Genomic DNA, 20,689 nt, shown 5'->3' with positions numbered 1-20,689 from the left:
ATTCTGACTAACCTTAGCACTCGCTCCTGACACAGCAATTGCACAGAGGATACTTTTTTTGGACCAAGCATCATGTCCCCTTTCACAGCACACCTAGCTATAGGCAGCACCTTCCCACCCAATGCTTTTTCAAGCTTAAAAAAAATACATTGAATTGGATCCAATTAGAACAATGACATACAATGAAGTATCGATACTAAAAGGCAAAACAATATAGCCAGCATGTGAATACATGCTAGTGAGGGTTTTTTCTCCCCTAGATAGCACACACAGGCCAGTCCCAAAGCAGCAGCACTCATGCATTCTGCCTTGTCTTCCTTAGGAAATAATTCACTGCTATGTTATTTCAAGTTACAGCCCTAGTGTTAGCCTGGGGTACTAACTAACCCAAGCTCTGTGATAACAGGAGAACAGCCTTGGTTTCAACAGAAGTTAGCAAACTCAACAATACTGGTAAAATTTGCACTCTGGATCTACTCAGCAAGACTTCATCAGAAGCCACGAGTGCTATGGAGATACATGCTATGAAAATGTGACTTTTCAAGTTTTGGGTTATCTCTATAGATTTCCTAGTGGGTTCTAACATATCAGCATTAAATTCTGCTGTTTACAAGGAAAGCTTAAACCAGAGTGTTTTGCTGACCATGACTTTTATGTGCGTAGGGATAGCTCGAGTGAAAAAACAAATATTAACATGTTATGTGGTAAAAAAAGCTATGCAGATAGAACACTAGTAATTGTGTATAGGTTTTGGCTTTGTGTAAGAAAAACTGAAAAAAATCCCAGAAATATTTGAAAATTTTGTGTGAAAACACTCCATTTTAGTAAAAGAATAAGCATGTACAAATATCCACACATGGGATGTTTCACTTTGGATTAAGTGAGGCATTGCAGCCCTCACCAGTTAATTCACATAGAAACGGTTTATTCTCCTTCATCAGCCTACCTGCCACACCTCCACTGTGACACTAACAAGGCATCGCTGTCATTAATCTGCTAGCAAATGCAAAGGTTGTTATTGGTGTCCACTAAGTATTAGCTCAAGAAAAAGAGAATTAATTTAATATACATGGTTACATGGGCAGCTTTTAAGTAGTAACACTGTAGATTAGTAAGTCACCTTGTTTCTAAAGTCCATGATTTCAGAAATATATATGCTGTGCACCTTGCAACACAATGCAATGATAACCTCCTCGTCAGTATCTACCAGACATTTTAGGCCATGCATCCATGAAAATCAATTCCATGCGTGTTTTGAATCAGCAGCTTTCACAATTCTTTCAGTCCAGCAGACAAACCGCATGGAGAACTGCTCTACTGCTGTCCTAAGGGTGCAGCAGAGGGGGAAAAAAAAAAAAAAAAAAAAAAGCACTGCAAGTGTGCTCTGATGCCTTGGATCATACAAATCATCAGAGTATAAAAACTGTATTACTACTCCATATTTACTTCAAACTATTTCAGCAGCAGCACTAACACATGCTCTCTACACTTCTTCCAAATTCATGCGGTTTTCCGCTACATATCAGGATTTCTGCAATTAGTTTAGCCTGACTGGGCAGAAGCTTTTCGAGTAAGACAAGCTCACAGACCAAGTTTTATATATGTTACTGTGACGAAGCAGATTACGTCCTGTGCCTTCACCTTTCTGGATCAGCTACCTGGAGCTGTCTAAAGTTACAGCCACGCTTTCCTGTGGGTTTATGAACCAGAGTATCTCCTGTTGAATGACACCTCAATTAGCAAGAGCGGGCAACAAGCCTCCAGCCAAGATGCAGTCAAAGAAAAGGGGCCCACTCCCCCAGGAGATACCTTTGACCCTCTGGATTATTTTGAGAGCTTTTTTCCAGCCAGGTGGCTGCTAGTGGAAGGAGAGTAAGAGTTCTTCACTGTTTATGCTCTTATAAATGACAACTGTTCAATTACCTAGCTTATTTTTCTTGTTCTGTATAAACATATGCCCAGGGAACATTAGTTTGAATAACGATTTTGAGGATGCCAAGGAGGAAAAGAAGCAACCCTTGATAATAAGGAGATTTTAAAAGGACTGGGCACATGAGGAGAGTCATGCAATTATTTTGCTATTATATTTCAGCTCTACATCACTATTTTTAGTCCCTCCACAAGACAGACTGCATAGTGTTAATTTTTAACTCAGTGAATCAAAGAGTAGTTTATTTGCTCTCTCACAAACTAAGCACAGTTGAATATAAAGCCAAGTTCTAAAGCCTGCACTATTACACAAGGATGTCACAAATAAATCAATGAATTCACTGAACTGAACCAAACTGGCTGAGTACCAGATTTGGAGTAGACTCCTCCATACACAATCCTCAATCTGTTGAAATACTGTACTTCTGTCCTACCCACCACAGTCATCTAGTGTTATGTAGGGAACAACACAACTCTTACAATGCACTCTTGCTGTAGCACAGCTTAAACACGAACATTTGTGGCACTGAAAACCATGGAAGCTTTCCACATACTGTAGACAGAAACTTTTTTGATATTTGCTACTTATGACATTTCTGCTGGGGTCCAAGTAAAAGCTACCACCAAGTCTAAACTTTAGCAGTCTTCAGGTGGAGATTCCAATCACGACCTTGAAGACCTCAAGATAATTATTTCCCTGTACTGAATTCAGCCAGCAAAGCAATGCCCCCCTATTTCACCGAGTTCCAACATGCAATGATGGCTTCCATCTTCCACAGGACGGGAAAACACCTCTTTCCAGCTGTGAACTGGCCGCTTCTCTCAGTATCTTGTTCTGGATATTTACCCCTATTAAACTTTTAAGCCTGGATTCAAATTTGGTTTTGTAACTTCAAATTAAAATCCTGTCACTACTGTCGTTAGCAGCGATACCACCAGCTATCTAGGAGACTATGGTGGTATAGAGCTTTACGACGATAATAGCTCATGCAGGATTATAGTTAAGACAACTCCCATCATTTTTCTCCTCACCTTTACTAGGAATTCTGTGGCAAGTCATTTAGCTCAGTTTTGGCTACTCTTCCTCATATCTTAGGACACCTCAGTGACAAAAATTTCACCTCTAACATTTGTTTAGCCTTCTGACTACTACAAATAACCTCTAGACTTGCATCATTTTAAGCTTATTCTCCATGTATACTAACGTGCTTGCAATTGTAGATAGCACTGCTCTTGTGACACTCAGCATCATCACCTTAAATAAGTGTTTATGGAATTTACTGCAAAAAATAAATCCTGGTATATTTGGTAATTAATTAATAACATCTAGAAATTAAGTTTGTCTGGATTAAGAAAAACAGCATTTCCCACAGCAATAACCTTTGCTAAGGAGGCAGATGTGACCTCAAGTATAATAGTTCTTCTCATGTGTTTCTTTACTTTTCCTTTAGAAAGGACTTCATTTTATAACACTGAAAGTTGTTTTGTTTTTTATTATCAGAAGTACAGTTACACTGTATTCAAGAACTTTTCTTTCATAGTAGCAAGTTAATTAACACACAATATAGCTCTTCTGATGTGAGGGACGTAGAACTAGACCAGCTCTAGCCTCTTTTGAGAGTCAATATACACAAGAAAATTTTATTTAGAGAAATAATTAGGAAATCATACCTCCCCTCAAATTCTGACATGAAACATTAGTATTAGTGCACCCAAGACAAATCTCCCGGTATTTTAAGTGAGATTTCTACTCCGGCTTGAAGCCATTTGAAAAGCCACTGTACAAGCGCTTTACAGGACAAAACTTTAAAGCATGAACTCAAAAACCAAAGTCCCAAGCTTAATTTGACTAGCTGCCTGGCAGCCCATCCTTTCTAAAACATAGAAAGGCACGTACAGCAAAGACATCTGAAGGAAAGATGGCATCAAGAGTCTTTAAGACAGCTAAAATTCTGTGAACCATTCCACAGAATTTTTCTAATATTCATCCAAAGTTCTCCATAAGCGTAGTCTACTGTCCAGTGAGACTCTAACCCTCTTTTATCAAATGAGCTAATCTGTGTTCTGCAAAATAACTGCGTTTTACAAACAGACAGGACACGTTGCAGCTTCTCAAGCTTCCTTAATTCTCTTGATGAGAATGAGAAAAAAAATAAGAATTAAAGACTTTGAAGTAATACAGCTTTCTTGGACAGTAGAGTGGGGGTCAAGAACTTGGGCTCTGGAAATAGAGCACAAGTTCCACAACAAAGTGATAAACAAATCCTGTCTCAACAACCATACGCTTCAACCTGGGAATGTGCACAGGCTAGAGCCAACAGCGATGAAAACGATGGTAGGTGAGCAAGATAACCTCTGAATTGCTGGCTTAACGAGTGAATTTAGAGTAGATGGCACTCACTTTTCCAGTGGAAAGACTTCATCACTTCCACCTCTGTGATCCAGCAAAGTTACGGGTTTGCAGCAATCATTGACAAGGACAGATACAGGTACTTGGTAAAGGATCTGGTTCTAAACCATTAAAGCCTTTGGTGATAACTGGCTTAGACCCCGAGTAGGGAATAGAAGTAGTATACAAACCTAGAACAAGCTTTACATCCATAATTGTTAGTTAATGTTTGAAAAGACATAACAATTAAAATCCCTAGCTATCTCACAGGACACTAAACCTCTCAGATCATCAACTTTTGCAGCCATTATCCGGACAAAAGTTGCACCACCTTTTGATGGAGTCAAGACAGAAGGATTCCCATTGCTGCATGAACCGGCACAGCTACTGCAGTGGTATATTAAGAAATGGCCTCAATAACTGACTGCGATGAGATTAAAATCTAGTTTGTTACTCAGACTCTGCAGTGAGGCAGCTGTTTTGGTATTTCACATGCTTTGCATTTTCTTCACTATTCTTCCTCCAGTAACTTCAATTGACCTGATTGTTTTTATGATACCTGAACAGACTGACTAGTTTACTGAAGCCTTCCTGTTGAAATATCTTTATAATTGCTAATAATTGCAATAATTGATCATAATTGCTCTTTGCGCAGGCATTTCAAAATTCCAGAGACAAGTCTAAATTGCATCCAAGTACAGGAAAACAATGATGGTATCCAAGCACTGCCCTGTTAGCTTTTTCCCCCCACAATGTACTTAATGACCTAGAAAAGTTACAAAAGCATCTTTGAATTACATTTACATATATAAACCAACCAAATATATTCAGCTAACACTGAGAAGAGAATGTCCCAAGCAGTGTGAAGACAAACTTTTGAGATGACTGATACTAGAGCAATTTAAGACTTTTTACTGAGTGCCTGGACATAGCAGTCAAGTGCACACTTCCCTACTGAAGTATTACTTGTAGTTAGAGACCACTGAAAGCTTATCTCATTATTCCCTTTTTAGAACAGCAAATGAGTAATTAGTCCAACATTAACTTCTGAAGGTTTTATTAAGTTCTATATTCTGGGAGAACAATTTTATTACTTATTCCACTTTTTTTGCCACTTATTCATTTCAGCAAATGGCAAAATTACTAGAAACTGCAGTGGCATCAGGATTTTTAATACTAAGAGCACAGATTTGTCAGACATTGAAAGATAAAATGGTTAGGAAGCACGGCTTGTGAGATAATATTAAAAAAGAATAGAGAGATAGCTATGTACGTGTATGTTTGAACTCATTCAAGATGAAGGAAACTCACAGCTTAAAATTAATGTGGCACATAAAGGTATCTGAATGCTGTCAATTAATATTCCAAGTCACGTGTGGTGAACACATACTCAAAGACTAAAATAAATAAGAGGTACTTTATTATCTAAGAAGAGTTTAAAGTGTGGCATTTCCTGACAATGCTTAGAGAGAATCATCAAGTAAAAGAATGCAAAGGTCATAAGAACTTGTGAAACCCTGATGACTGCTATTTTCCACTTAGTTTTCTCATGATAGGGCTGTCAGGTTCAGCATTAGTGAAAATACTTCCTACAACCACATGAGTACCCCAGATGTTATGACGAATAACTTTGCAGCAGCCAAGATCATCAACGGAAAATCCCAAGTGGCGGTAGCGTTCATCTGTTTCAAACAGAGTGTTGTTTGTGTAAGGTCCAAAAAACTAGGTGGAAAAAAAAAAAAAGATAATTTTTTCACGTGAGCACTTCCAAGAGCATTTGAAATGTCAGAACTGCCCCTTTTTAAAACAAAACCCAAGTCCAGAAGTACCAGTTACATCTGTTGAAGGAAATTTTATGTGCCGTTTTATTAATGAGATCTACAAAGGAAACTAAGCAAAATACCCCTGGTTATACTGGTACCCCATATTTAAAGATTTTCTTTCACTGACAGAGCACTGAAAGCATACCAGTGTGTTTGAATATCTAATCAATCACACATACAAAAATGAACAGGTTATCACTAAGGATGTTACTACTGAATTGGAGCCCAAAGGCAGAACCCTACTTTCATCAGTCTTTAACTATTCCTTAAATGCATGGAATTTCAGGGAAGCTTTTAAGCACTATACACACCTTCAACTGCCTGTTCACCTAATAAACATCCCCTGTTAAAACTATCTGCTTCTGTTGACACAATAAATCACTGCCTTTCATAATGTTTTTAAGTAAAAACCCACTAAAGTAAGCTTTGCTGTGATTATGTTTACCTATGATATGGTTTTAACAGTTAGCTTCTATGAAAGCATGAGTGCCTAAATATTTTTGTCTGACCACTTTCTGAATCCTCTCTTGTTTCATAGATGTCTTGGGCAAAAACTGTCAGCTCCTCCAGAGATCTAGTGTAATCCGACAGTGAATGCCACTGCTGTTTAATAGGAACAAGCTATTAATTGTTTCTGTGTAATGAAGATGACAATAGCGTAACAAGACTTTTTAAAACCCTCCATCTACACCAACAGGAGTCAGGACTACCACCGTACCTTGGGAGGGCATAACCAGCCTATTCTGCAGTGACTAAGAGCTTTTGGGCATAATCTTCTGCAGTTATCTAAAGTTCAACTTCATTGCTGAACAACATTCTCCAAAGTGCCGACTGCAATGACAGCTGACAGTACGGGAACTGGCTCAGGGTTACTAACCTATCTTAACTTGTGAAACAAATTATCCTATGAGAACAGCTCTTTGACCATGTGAAAAAGCTGGATTTAACCCATACAGAATATAAATACCACTGCTAGTTAGCACACAGCAGTGTCCCTTGCATATTCCACACAGTGCAACTTACTGCCAGTCCTGAGGATGGATCAATGAAGTCAGCCCAATAGCCTTCAGAACAAATTGCATAGCAAATTTCCTTGGCACCATTAATGAACTTAAAGAAAATAAAGGGAAAGAAGGATATCAAATGAGATTTTTGTTACATATATATACACACATCAGAACACATACAAGATATTCTGAAAATGAACAAGCACAGATTTCTTTTGCCCTCTACTAATGAGAAATTCAGCATGCTTTAAATAGAAAATATTAACAATATTAAATGGATTAGAATTAATGGCATACATTAGACTACTCTGATCATATGAGATTTAAAAGTGTTCCTTGTGTCACTCAGTAATGGATTAACAGCTTGTACAAGGAATAACTTAACTACTTTGATTATTCATGCAGGTTGCAATCATACCTGTTATCCTCTTTAAGAAGTCAACCATTACTTCAGGTATTCTGTGTTATTTCCAGCAGTTTACAGATCTCACCTAAACTCCACAATTTTGACACTAAATGTAGCATTAAATGTATTTATAATGTATATGCAAAAGACAGTTTTGCTGCAAGGTCCTACCTCAGCCAATACTACAGTATTACATAGTTCTTCCTGCACTACAAATGTTTAACTGCAAATTATTTTAAAGAACAATTTAGTTTTGCGTCATGATAGCAAATAGTTCCATAAACATTTGTACTTTTAAACTAATTCTCTTGTTGTAATTTGCTGGTGGTCAGAATGAATAATGATTTCAAACTCTCCCACTATTTGAGAGTTTGGGTCATGTTTCAGATACACTGAGGGCAACAAGCTGATGTTCCTGAGAACAGTATTTTCAATTAAGCAACAGGCAAAGAAGTTCCCTGTTCTGTAACATGTCATCAAAAACCTCTGCTCTTTTAAGAGACGGCTGAAATAATATTTTTTTTTGTAGCAAACTTTTCACATCTGCTAATTTGATGAATTAAGCTTTTTCTTTTTTTTTTTTTTTTTTTGATCTTTGGTGTTGTGTTGCAGTTATGCTTTTGTCAGATACAGAACAGAATTCAACCAGGCAGATTTAAAACTGTACTTCTGTATTCTGACATCAAAACACAGGGCACAAAATAACTACACAACCTACAGGCTACACAGCACATTTTTTCCAGACAAATCAGCAACAGCAGACCTCAAGTTATGTGCTTTTAATCACCTAGACCAGCAGTTTTCAACGCCTGTTATGAGGGCCAGCAGGGGCCCATAGAAAACTTCTGAAGAAACCTGCAAAGGTGGGCAAGAAAAAGCAACCACAAAAGTCGAGATTTGTTATGGTTCTAAAAACCTTCTGTGCACTCAGAAAAACACATCTACGTGCAAAATCTAAACAGATGAATACAGTGAGCTAGAGTAAAGCACAGGTAGAATTCACATAGCTTCCTCAAAATGTGAAAGGAATTTCCTAATGTCATAAAAAAAAACATTTCTAACCTCAGAATAATTATACTTTATTCGCTGACAGTTATACAAATGGGATTGTTCTCTATAATTAGTGCCGTCAGCAGCTCAAGGTTCTAAATTTATAGAAATATTATAGTTACTAAGCTTCAGTCCCTTGATGGTCCAAAATAAGGGAAATTTATCATTTACAGTAATCTGTTCTGTATTTTGAGGTTTGACAACTCTTACGATTAACTGTTTCAACTATCAAATTAAGTCACCAATAGAAGTCATCTGAAGACAGTACTTTGGGCATTAGATTTCTGATACAGTACACATTTTGATCCAGTGTTGTAACAACCCCGTATCACTCAGAGTGAGGTTAACAAACACTTGAGATTTACTACTGTAAACACATTTGGTTGTACAAAACCCTCACTACTTTAGCACAAGCTTCTCACATTAAATTAGTATTTTTAAGGTTACTTCTAACCATCTATGAAGCAAACAAACAGACCATTTTCTTGTGAATTTGCTGTTAGTAACCTTTAGGCTGGGAGGTTACATCCAACATCCTAACACCCCTGCAATGACTATATTAGACTTGACAGGGAGGTGCACAAGGAAGAAAGATGCCAATTAACATATAATTAGACCAGATTACAATGCCAAAGACCAACAGACCATAAATAATTCAAAGAGAAGAACACACTAAAATGAAGGGAATTCTAATTTGTGTGTAATCTTTATGCTGATCCTTCAGACTGCTTCTTCCTTTTCTGTGGTAACCCTTACACTGCTTTATAGAAGCCACATTTGCAATTTACAGGATTGAAAAGGACATTACCAGACTATTTTCAAACATGAATATGACCTTCACCATTCAGATGAAAATCCTACAGGACAATTTTTACCAGTTTGAGAAAAATTGTAACAAATACTATAGAGAAACTTTGTATTTTGAGATGCTAAGAAAAGACTGCCAGCAGTGGTGAATGACGACACCTGCTGGAGTACACACAAAAAACACCCTTACGAAGAATGTGGAACAAAACGACTCGGAGACCTCTAGTGGCAACAGAACAAGACCACAAATTTCATGAGAATAGTTAAGATTAAATAAACATAACCGATACACAGGCTGAAAGCATTAACAGTATCCACTATCAGAATGGAAAAAGAAAAAAGGACAACAATCAGCTATCTTTACTAATTTACTGTAGCGTTTTACAACATTAAAGCATACTTTTGACTCACCTAACTATAAACAAAGTAATAGTTCTAAGAGACATTTTATGTAGAGTACTCAAAAAGCTACAAAACTGGGAAAAAGTTACCTCCATTTTATCAGTAAAAGAACATAGGATTGGTTCACAAATGTTCTACCAAAGACAGAAATGGACTGAAATACACACATAGTGCACAAAAGATACATCTACAAACAAAAATACGCTGATGGTAGTGTCAGCTACTTACGTTTTCTAACAGCATTTCTCTCTCATCCTCCACTTCTTGACTCCATACGGTCATATCATTTTTAGTCTTCTGGGTGACAGTTAATACCGTTAAACGGTTGGCATTCACTTCTGGAAACAGTGACTCAAAGTCTAAAAAAGTGAAGCCAGCACGTTATGGCTTCCTCTTACATTTTAGTTACATTTTTTTCAGTTTTATTGACCCTACATGAAAGGCTTCCTTCCATTTAAATCCAAGATATGCATGTGTTTTTTCATGTCAGATCCAGCAATCAGCACACTGGTTTGCAATGCTGACGTTGCTTTTGTGGGAACTAACATACCTTGGTAAGGTCCTGTTAAGAGCAATTTAGGGAGTCTGCTATTTCAAGACCTTCTATTTAATGGTAAGATAGAAGCCCCACTAATCTGCACATATCAAAATGTGCAAACAAGTGTCTTTAAAAAGATGTAAAACCAAGTATAATAATATTTAAGTATTTTGAACTGAACACCACCACGATTCTCCACACACACTGGCTAAGTCACATCACAGTGTACACCAATTTTTACATTATTTTTTTCAGTAGAAATGTCTCCGACCTACTTCCTAGGACATGATAGCAGACTCAATACCAGTAGTATATTGCTGGCATGAGTTGTGACAGTTCTTCCTCTAGAGGAGAAAAGGTCCAAGCACATCATGTTTCCCTCTCTACATCAGCTGTTGTACTACAAACAGGAATACATGTGAAGCACCAAAGTCATGACTGGGCTTCAAAGAGCCTTGTTTTCAGTGTGCAAGGAAGAAAGCACTCGCCACCAGAATTAGAAGTCCAAAGGTTCATTCTTTCTTAGTTTCTGAAAAGTCTGCCCTCTTCAGCATCTAGATCAAGATTTCAGCTTCTTTTCTCTTTCAGTACATCACTTTTTACATTAGAAGGTTTAACTCCAATTTAATTTCAATCATTTCCTTCTTGAACAAAGTAAAGAAAGATACAAACCCAATGCTTTCAGAAGTTTCATAATTTCAGAATTCACTATTCTACTAAGAAACCGTGCCAAAAGATCTGATTTTGTCAAAACCTGGGTTTTGGATAGTGAAGTAGCTCCAGAATCTACGTGACACTAAGCAAGCAGCTGAAAATTACTCCCTACCCCAGCTGATCTTGAATTTAAATGGCACAGAATTTTAAATGAAATACCAAGTATTGTCAACAGCTAAGCTTCAGTTTTCGTTTCAGAGTATGTATTTTAAAAAAGAAAAATACTAACTCTGGATTACCCTTTTCTACTACACATTCTGTGGCATCAATTACCTCATTGTATTTACTTGCATATTGTTGTATTTTAAAAAGTTACATTTTCTTAGCTGTCAATAAAAGTGAAAATATACCTTTTCGTAACAGTTCAGGACAAGCTTGTACTGCACATTCTACCTTTGCATTTTCAAAGTAAGTTTCAGCATTATTTATTTGCTGTTTCTGTGGAACATCAGCACCCTGAGGAAAAAAAAATAATGAAAACTAACTTTCTCATTCATTGATACATACAAGGAGTAACTGTGTATACCAGACTGTTTTTGTGACTAAATATCCACTGATACACCCAAGCACTTTCACAGAATTTGCAACAAGAGTTAAAAGGTTTTCAAGTATTTAAGTGGAAGAGATGTAAGTATTACCTATTACTTAAACCTACATAAATTTTAAAATTTTTATTTTGCTGTACTCTTAATTATCTCAAAGCCTTAACCAATGCAGAAATTTTTTAAAAACTTTCTTCTGAAACAATGGCCTTAAGTATTCAATACAACAGCAATGGACAGATTTCAGACATATGCACATTACCTGAGACAGAACAAAATTTTTTTCGAAGTTACACAACAGTTCTAGAGCTCTGAACTATGGGTATTTTCAGCTTTGGCTGTTGTAGCTTGAAAAGCAGAACAGTTTTCCAGTAATATCTTCTTTATTCTTTACAGTTTTTTAGTTCTACAGTTTCAAAAAACACCAAAACAAAACGGGAACAGGTTCTTGCAGATATGTTACAAATGGAGTACCTGTAAGTTAGCTATAGAACATTTAAGCTTGTAATGCCCTTAAGAAGGTAGTGACAACAGCTGCCTCCTTTGGGATAGCAACTATTAGTAATAGGCACAAAATGCCTTAATACAGTTTTTCTAGCTCTAATTATGTTGCAATTTACAAGGAATTTCGTAAGTCTAAGACCGGTATTACAATGTTGAATAATACATTAAGTTCTACCTAACACCTGTTTGTATCTGGAAGTTCTCCCTAGAGAAAACTGTGTGGCCAGCATTTTCGTTCTAAAGTTAACAATCAAGAACAGGAAAAAAAGCCATCAGAAAACACAACAACATACCAAAAACCAGACATTAACTGCAGTTATTCAATACATGTTTCCAAATGTACCTTGCATTACAATCACAAAAGTCACTGGGACAGATCCAAGCCCGACACACCATGCTGTTATGCTGGTAAACCCCTTCTTCCTAACCGTAGGATGCTTCTCTTACCAAGAATGGTAGTTCACTGTGATTGCTTGTCTACTACTCCCATTCCATCTGGCTAAACACCACTTACATAGTCCATACACCTAGCAGGCATGCTATCATCAAGAGACTACCACCATTATCCAAAGATCAGCACCACTTTCTGATACTGACAGGCTGGCAGGCCCATTTACTCTGCTCAGTTAAATGTAGTAAGGAAATCTCAGGTACACAGAGGTCAGAGCAGTTTGCCATTTCTCTGGTTCAAGGACTGGTGCATGAGCTTAGCAGAACTAAGCTTTTCTCCTTGCTGCAGCAACCTACAGGAGGTTCCTGTATTCAGCTGATCCTATCATTCAAATTTGGGTCCTCTCCTTAACTGAGTAATTCAGCCTTTTCATTAGCTGAGTGCTGTTCAAGGATTCCTAAAAACCACTGGTATGAAGAGTCAGCTCCACTTGACCGCTTTCTGAATACCAGTTGCAATACCAGACAGCAACAGCTGCACCGGGCATTTCATTATACAAGTAATCTTGCTAGAAAGCAGACCTGCATTCAGTGCACCTGGTTTGCACCGAATAAACTAACTAGAATTTCCTGTTGGGCTTTTTACAGAAAGGATGACCCACACAAGCTGAAAACAGAATCTGGGGGGTTCACCAGCAGCTTATGTTTTCTGAACACTCTGGAATACAACGCTGCATTCATAAAAAACACTATACATTGTTTTTTCAATGGAGATTTGCTAGTTGACTTCCAGTGTTTCTGAGCATGTCACAGACTAGGAGAGCCTGGAAAGCTGAGTCAGCAGCTAGCAGCACTAAACATTTGTTGGAACGGTGTGATCACACTAGCAATTAGCAAGCTGCTTGTTGTTAGTAACGCATTTGACTTAATGCAAGCTCTGCCATTGCCAAAATGCAGTCTCATTGGGAGACCTGAGGTAAAGTTAAGTTGATCTGCTTCTCTGTGTGAATTTAATGGTTATCAGAACTAAACAGGCAGATCTAAACACTGTCCAAACTGTCTAAGTCCAGATCCACTAAATGAAATACTAAGAAACGACAGGAGGTTTTGAAACTGAAGTTTTCTTTTCCCATCTACATATAATCAAAGTCACTACCAAAATGCTATTTCACTAAGCACTGTGTAGACATACAGTTAAAAAAAAAAAAATCAAACAAAAAGCCCCCAAACAAAAAACCAAACACATCCTGAAATATTTCTCTCTCCTAAAAGAAAAAACTTCAGCTAGGTTCTGCACTGTCTCTCACTTACCCTGGCTGAAGTTCACCTTTCAAAACCATCTAGAAAATCAACAGTATCTTCTTGCAGGAGGAAGAAAGATTAGTTATGTCTCTCTTAGACAGGAAATACCAGCTTCACATAGAAGAACCTGTTCTTACCTGAAATTCGTTTATGTATTGTGCCATTACAAATTCATGCCTTTCACTTGCTGAAGGCTCTGCTAATATATCAGGCAGACTTTTTGAAACTTGGCTTTTCTTCTGAGAAGCGGTTCCATTTAGGTGACAGTCAAAACCAATATTACCAGGCAGCTGAAATCTCTGGTCCTGAGGACCAAATGGACCCATTACCTCATCTGGCCATACAGTTCTTGGACCTGTAAAAGTCAAGGCCTTGCTTTAGTCATCACATCTAAAATGAAATGAAAAAAAAAAAAAAGGAAGGAAAAAGCCCTCTCCCATTTAAACACCTGTATTTGAACACTATCGTATATAACCAAAGAAACCACAATGCCCAAGTCAGGGCCCTGACATAAAAAGCACACTTCAGAATTCCCAAATTTATATGGGGTGCAAAGTTCTGATAGCACACGAATTCAAAGAAAATTAATTTGCTTTTTCTTACATAAATCAGGAGGTGTAGCAGCAACATGAGGCTCATCTGAGCCAGAGGAACCTGCTGTAGAAAAAGCCTTGGGATTTACAACTCTTTTGACTAAGGAATAAAACCCTGGTAGGTAGGTGACCAATCTTGCTCTGTTACAGAGCACCTGAGAAGACAAAAACAAAATTAGTATTACATACTGCTAACAAAAACACTAATTTAAGTAAAACTTTGTGAGTTACAAAATAAATCCTCACTTGATAATTAATTTACAATTTTAATTATGATCAATTGTGTTTCTATAAAATCAAATTTTTAAGTATTTTATTATTACTTTGTATTTTACTAGTACTAGTATTCTAAGTAAAGGAAAAGCCTCCTCATGTGAGGAAAAAACCCCAAACAGTTTAAATAGCACCACTGAAATCCCACAGCCTAAACAAAGTTATGGACAGGGATTGTTTCCATGATTATTTCCATGTATGTCATTGTTTCCACAATTGTCACAATTCAATCACGGGACTCATTATCAGGAATACCTAGAAACATCGTTATTAACTAAACACTGATATCCAACACATTTGGATATCACTCCAGATACATCTTGTGACTCTCCTCTAGAAGCACACATACAGGTGTGCTTACACATATTTTGTCACTAGCAAAGGCCACTATCAACAGCTCTGAACTACAGGGAAATAAGCATATCAAGACAGGCAGGTATGGTAATTTCAGCTTCTTTCTTTTGCTCTCTAAATCCATAAACATTTAACATGTGCAAAACTTTAGTGCAGTGTTATTTATATTTGCAAACTCCCTGCATTCACATATTTATAAACAAATGTTACTGCAAACAGATAGTTTCATGGGCGAAACGCCAATATGCCTCTATGAATTCTGTGGTCTTGGAACACATCAGAAAAATCTGCTTCCCACCACAGAACTGTACTGTCAATGTAACTTTGAATTGCTGAAGATGATTCTATCAGAAGCTGATTCAGCCACATAGCAAATGATGCAATGCTATCTCCCTGAGCATGCAAATGGTCTCAGCAACAGGGCTCCAAAGAGTAATCCTTACTATGAGGATTAACTCTGAGAGCCCATGACAGTATCTTAAGTAGTAATATGAGCAACTGTTGCTAGAGCTTTTCTGTTGGTTTTGTGTTTTGGTTTTTTTTAAAGAAGAAATACCCAGGTGATGTGATTACACTGAAAAGTCTGATAATTTTTTTTTGTACTTTAAAAATAGATGATGATTTTCATGATGCATTTACATACATTTAACAAAAATAACCAATCATACACTTAAAAACAAGAATTACAGGTGCAATTTAAAAAAAATGTACGAATTTAACACAAAACTACTAATACTTTTGACTACAGTTGCATAAAAGCATGCATTACTGGAAATATAAACCCCACCTACTACACCATGTGTGCTTTTGTAAAATTTTATTTTCCAGGTAAGGAAAAGAAATTATCTCAAGAAACTGACATAAAGGAATTTTCCTTAACTGCTGTATTCTCGATTCTATAACTGTTTACACATTTACTACTAAACACATATCTAACAAAGTTACTTAAAAAAAAGTGAATAAATGGTATTATTTAACACAAGAACTTTATCTAAAGTATCAAGACCTAAACCAATAAGCATCAGTTTCCTGTATAACATCTCTGTGTAAACATACGATGTCTAGTAAGTTCTACCATCACCATGAAGACTCAAATGCATAAAAGCATATTTGATTTTCTGTTTTAAATCAAGTATACACAGTTAAGGCCTTAAGCTGTTTAGTTCTAAAGCAGCACTGGGTTTAAAAGGTTACTTTAACAACAAAAGTCTGCTAATTTCACTTAAATGTTTTTTCCTCCATTATGTAAAAGCACTACTGAAACTAATTTTTGCATAATGATTACACTACAGATAAAACAGATGTAAACAATTACAGCTGACACATAATTACAAAAGAGCACCTTCCCTTATAATCAGACTCACTTAACAGGGAGATGTTAGCATTAATTACAGATATGTTGACTGAGCTCACTTATGCAAATATTTACATACCTTGCATCACACAATTGAAAAAAACACTGCTGAAATCAATAAATTATTCATGTCTCCGCTGCAAGACTACATCAATAAAGGGTGTTTTATTCTTCAGTCTGAAGGCAGCCTAGTGAACCTAAGTACTTCATCTTAACTCATGACATTTGAAACAGAACAAAACACATCGTACCCAAGCATCAATTCAATTACTCCCATGTTAGCCACAGAAACTGGCTTCCAAAACTTAGAGGGAAGGATGACGATCGCACTGCCTTATAATGCAACTGTACCTTGGTATAACTCTTAATTTTGAACAAGAACTCCCCCATAAGCACGATGATTTAAAGGGGAAATAAAAGGCAAGGGGCTGGGGCGGCACGGAGAAGTCCCTTCCTCCCAAGGCGCCGGTTTGCCTCCTCCCCGGGACGAGACCCGGCGGGTGTACGGGTGCGACCGCGGGCCGAGAAGGGCCCACCGCGGTGTGACCGCCCGGGAGACGGGGACCCGCCGTACTCACATTGGCCATGGCAGACTGCAGGCTCCCTCTCGCCGACAGGCCCGGCGCCCCTGCAAGAGAAGCGAATGCGCTGGTCTCCCAGGCAGTGCCCGGGCAGGCCTAGCCCCGGCCGGACCGAGGCTCCTGCCCGTCCCTCACCCCGCACCGGCCGGGCCGCCACCCCTCTCCGCTTCCCGACAACGGTCCCACAGGGCCCAGCGGCGCTGCCCACTCGGTGCAGGCCCGGCCGAAGCTGGCAGCGGCAGGTAACGGCAGGGGGGAGACGCTGAGCACGGCGGGGCCGCCCCTCTCACCTCTTCCTGCAAAATGGCGCCGGCCCCCGCCGCACCCGCGCGACGGGCGTCCGCCCCGCCTATCCCCAGGCCGAGCGAGACGATCAACCGACACATGGATTAGCGCGCCCAGTGAGCAGCCAGGGCTAGGCGGGATAAGTCGATCTGGCGGTCGATTGCTTGGGGCCGAGGCCGGGGCCAGGGGGAAGCCGGGGCCGGCAGCCGGCGTGTGGCGGCCCGGCCGCATCCTTAGGGCGGGCGGCCGCGGCCGAAGCTGGGGTTTGTCCTGGTGCTGGTGCGGCGATAGGGCGCCCCTGGGTGCCCCTGCGGGGCTCGGCACAGCCGTGGTGTCAGCACCGGCTGGCCGGTCACCGGCCGTGCAGTTCCCGTTGGGTGCACCAGGAGGCAGTCACGTAACGTAGCCCAGGCTGGCGTTACAGGCCCCCGCCTCCCCGACTGGGGCGGCCTGGGGCCGGGGAATGGGGTGGAGTCGAAAATTAATGAAAAGGGGGGGTGGTTATTAAAGAAAATGCGGGGAGAGCTTCTCAGCTGCCGCAGGGTCGGATTCCTGGGAATTCAGGGGAGCATAAATGCCACTTCTGCTAACCACAGTGGGCCTTCCAAGGCCTCAGATAACTTTTTCTCAAATAACTGTTTTACAACATAAGAATAAATCCTTTTCCCAACGAACCAAAGGCTGGGTTGTTTTCTTCTTTCTCCACTTCGTTGTGAAAAGCTTTGGGTTTTCCACCTTTTCTCCTTAGTGTCTCAATTTACTGGGATCTGGCGGAGCTTTGCTTGCAAAGCCAGCTTTTATTGAAAATAAACTTTGCCATTGTGAGCTAGCTTGAAGGAATTCGATGGGCAGAGCTCTGAAATCTCTGGTAATTTCTGGTAATTTCTGTACTTGCTGCTACATGAAGTTAATTAACTGCAGAAGTTATTAATGCGAATGCCTATGTACCCATTGAAAGCATTCTCCTTTGTGTGGCGACGAGCAGCCGGGCGGTGGGAGTTGGCTGGAATCCCCACGCAGGAGGAATCTCCAGAGCTCCACAGCAAGGAGAAGGGCTCGTGGTCTTACTCTGCTCTACTCACCATCTGCAGTTAAAGGTGCTCCGAGCTGTGTCTGTGGGCAAGTCTTTGTTGCTGCAACAGAAAGAGGCTATACAAAGATAGCTTATGGTTGGTATTGAGCCCTACTGACCCTGGGATCTACTGAATAGATAGATCGCTCCCCACAGAATGTATGTTGAATATACACACAGAGTCAGTGAGGCTTAGCTAGAGTCCAAAGACATGTCCCTGCGCATGTGTAGAGTTCCTGCACATGCTCCCTCTTTGTCTGCAGGATTATACTGGTTTTCTAGTATATAACTTGCCATCCTCTTTTGTTTTTTAATGTCAGCTGGAACATGACATGTTTGTCCCCCTCTGGCCTGAAGTGTACTTCTAGGATGCATCATCTTAGCTCCTTCCTTTTCATCTTTGTATTTGCCTTTTTCCTCATCCACTTCAAACACTTTAGCTGTCATGCCATATTTACCAAATCCATGACTTCTCATATGCTACATCTTTCTAGCTTTTCTAACAAAGCTATCTTTTATCAGTTTTCTAATTCTGAGTCCGGACTAGCCTTCCACAGGCACTGTACTGAACAACCTTGTCATCTTTGTCTTCAAGTTCAGCCTTTTTTGTTTGCCTAGTACTGGTGATCACCCTCTGTATCTTGCCTTCTCATAGATCTTGGCAGCAGTGGAAAGGGGAAGGGAGAGAGCTTTGTAGCTAGCTTGACTCGGTATTGTTTTCAGGTAGCTTTTTTGTTGTTTTTTTCAGTATTGTGGTTGTGAGTTCTTTGAGACAAAAACATCCCTACTTGCATGTGTGGAAGGTGCTGTGCATACTAATGCAACTATTTAAATGCTGAAATAAAAATATCAGGGAAGAGGTGTCCAAACCCAAATCTTCTTAAAGCTAGTATAAGAGAGCTGTATTGCTGTTTGCTTCTGCAGTAGAGGGAAAATACACACGAGCCATGCTGGAATACTAGGATTAAGACTCATTTTTCACCATTTCTTTCCTGTCTGTGCAAAGCAGCAATGCTGGTTAAGGAAAGGGAACTTTAAACTGTTGCCTTCAAAAGAAAAGATTCGACATTCAGGATCCCTCTGTGTATGTGCACACGGCCTTTAATTCACTTTGGTTATAAACCAGATGTTTCTGGACAATCTTTTTTGTTTTGCTGCTGGGTTATTGGTGTAAGCCAGTTCTAAAGGTTTCAATACATAATAGCTAAAAATCAGAGCAAGAATTTTTTTTTGTTGTTCATACAATGTTCTTGCTGTATTTAATAAAATTTCTGCTTTATTAGGATCAAGACGAAATCCTTATATTCAATTCTAAACAATATGATATACTAGATAACTATAATGTTGCAATTTTTCAGATTTTTTCATGGGAACATTTGCTCACTTTTGCATGCTACTGAACTATTTTATTAATTCAATGTTAGCACACTTAATTCTCATTTGCTTTTAAATTAAATATTCATGTCAAATCTCTGAACTTCAGCAAAAAATGGCTGGAGAAATTCAGCTTTAACTCTTTAAAGAATGTAATTTATTTCCTTTAATAGGAAAGCACTCTGGATTACATTCAGCCTGTATTGACTTGTCCTTAGGCAATCCCAATTTATCTTCTCTCCAGGGTTAGCACTTCAAGATACTCAAATCAATCAATGAGTTATCATCCCCTGAAGTTTGTGGCCTGAATTCATAAAGATTAATTTCAATAAAGTTTCTACCTCTATTCAAAGGAGACTGCAAAATCAAACGATCCAATTACAGATTTATCAAATATTAATAATGAAAATCTTCCAGATCTTTCTGATGCCAACATTCTTCTCCCCTGGTGTCAGGAAAGTAATTAGCAGCTGGCTTTGATTAAATTCTTCCCTCAGAGATTACTTTTCTCAGTTTGGGGGAGAGGAAGGAATGCACACAAGACGATACCTAACTCCTTGTTTTAAAGCCTTTTCTAAAAAATACACATAGGGTCAGTTAACTGGACACATCTTTCCACAAAGATGGAAGAAACTCAGTCTCTGTCCAGGAACCTGGAGCAATTGTAATGGTGACACCTGAAGTGCACGACTGGCATATCCTGGTGTGTTACTGAGATGGGTTTTTTTTTCCTTATCAGTTTGTTTTGGGTTTTGGGTTTGGTGGGGTTTTTTGGTGACAGTGGCTTCCTCTTGGAAGTTTGAATAGGGTGCAGCACAGGCAAGAGTCTGAGTAGCTGCAGCAACATCAGAGCAAGAGGGATGCAAAATGGAACTTTCCCAGTCACTCTCTGCCTGCAAACTAAACTCCAAGCCCTAGCTGGTGTTCTACTTCACCATCCCCAGACATGCTGGATTTCTTGGTCTGAAAGCAAAGGAGCCAGGTGCCTCTGAGAAGCTGT

At 39.1% G+C, this 20,689-nt stretch overlaps 1 protein-coding gene across 2 annotated transcripts; it reads right to left on the bottom strand.

Moving 5' to 3' along the window:
* Positions 1-5,716: 5,716 nt before the first annotated feature.
* MMADHC (metabolism of cobalamin associated D) lies at positions 5,717-17,489 on the bottom strand. 2 transcript variants are annotated; one of them, XM_037396834.1, is made up of 8 exons: positions 17,249-17,489; positions 16,956-17,005; positions 14,407-14,551; positions 13,941-14,158; positions 11,416-11,521; positions 10,042-10,172; positions 7,165-7,251; positions 5,717-6,040 (listed from the first exon to the last, which is right to left on the bottom strand). In XM_037396834.1, exons 1-8 carry the CDS (start codon positions 17,472-17,474, stop codon positions 5,846-5,848), a joined length of 1,158 nt encoding a protein of 385 aa, XP_037252731.1. In that variant the 5' UTR covers positions 17,475-17,489; the 3' UTR covers positions 5,717-5,845. The 2 variants fall into 2 exon arrangements, with proteins under 2 accessions (XP_037252731.1, XP_037252732.1); XM_037396835.1 differs by lacking the exon at positions 17,249-17,489 and adding an exon at positions 17,094-17,242.
* Positions 17,490-20,689: the final 3,200 nt, after the last annotated feature.

The sequence above is a fragment of the Falco rusticolus genome, chromosome 8 (assembly GCF_015220075.1).
Source record: "Falco rusticolus isolate bFalRus1 chromosome 8, bFalRus1.pri, whole genome shotgun sequence".
Classification (NCBI taxonomy): domain Eukaryota; kingdom Metazoa; phylum Chordata; class Aves; order Falconiformes; family Falconidae; genus Falco; species Falco rusticolus.
The sequence above is the reverse complement of the archived record's forward strand: the minus strand, read 5'-3'. Positions and strand labels throughout refer to the sequence as shown.

Excerpts from the sequence above, each read along its gene's own strand:
- MMADHC (XM_037396834.1), bottom strand. The coding sequence starts at position 17,474 with ATGCGGCCGGGCCGCCACACGCCGGCTGCCGGCCCCGGCTTCCCCCTG. Across the intron at positions 10,173-11,415 it reads TCCTGAACTGTTACGAAAAG|ACTTTGAGTCACTGTTTCCA; the intron begins GTATATTTTCAC and ends TCACTTTTTTAG. Across the intron at positions 7,252-10,041 it reads GAGAAATGCTGTTAGAAAAC|TTCATTAATGGTGCCAAGGA; the intron begins GTAAGTAGCTGA and ends ATTTTCTTTAAG.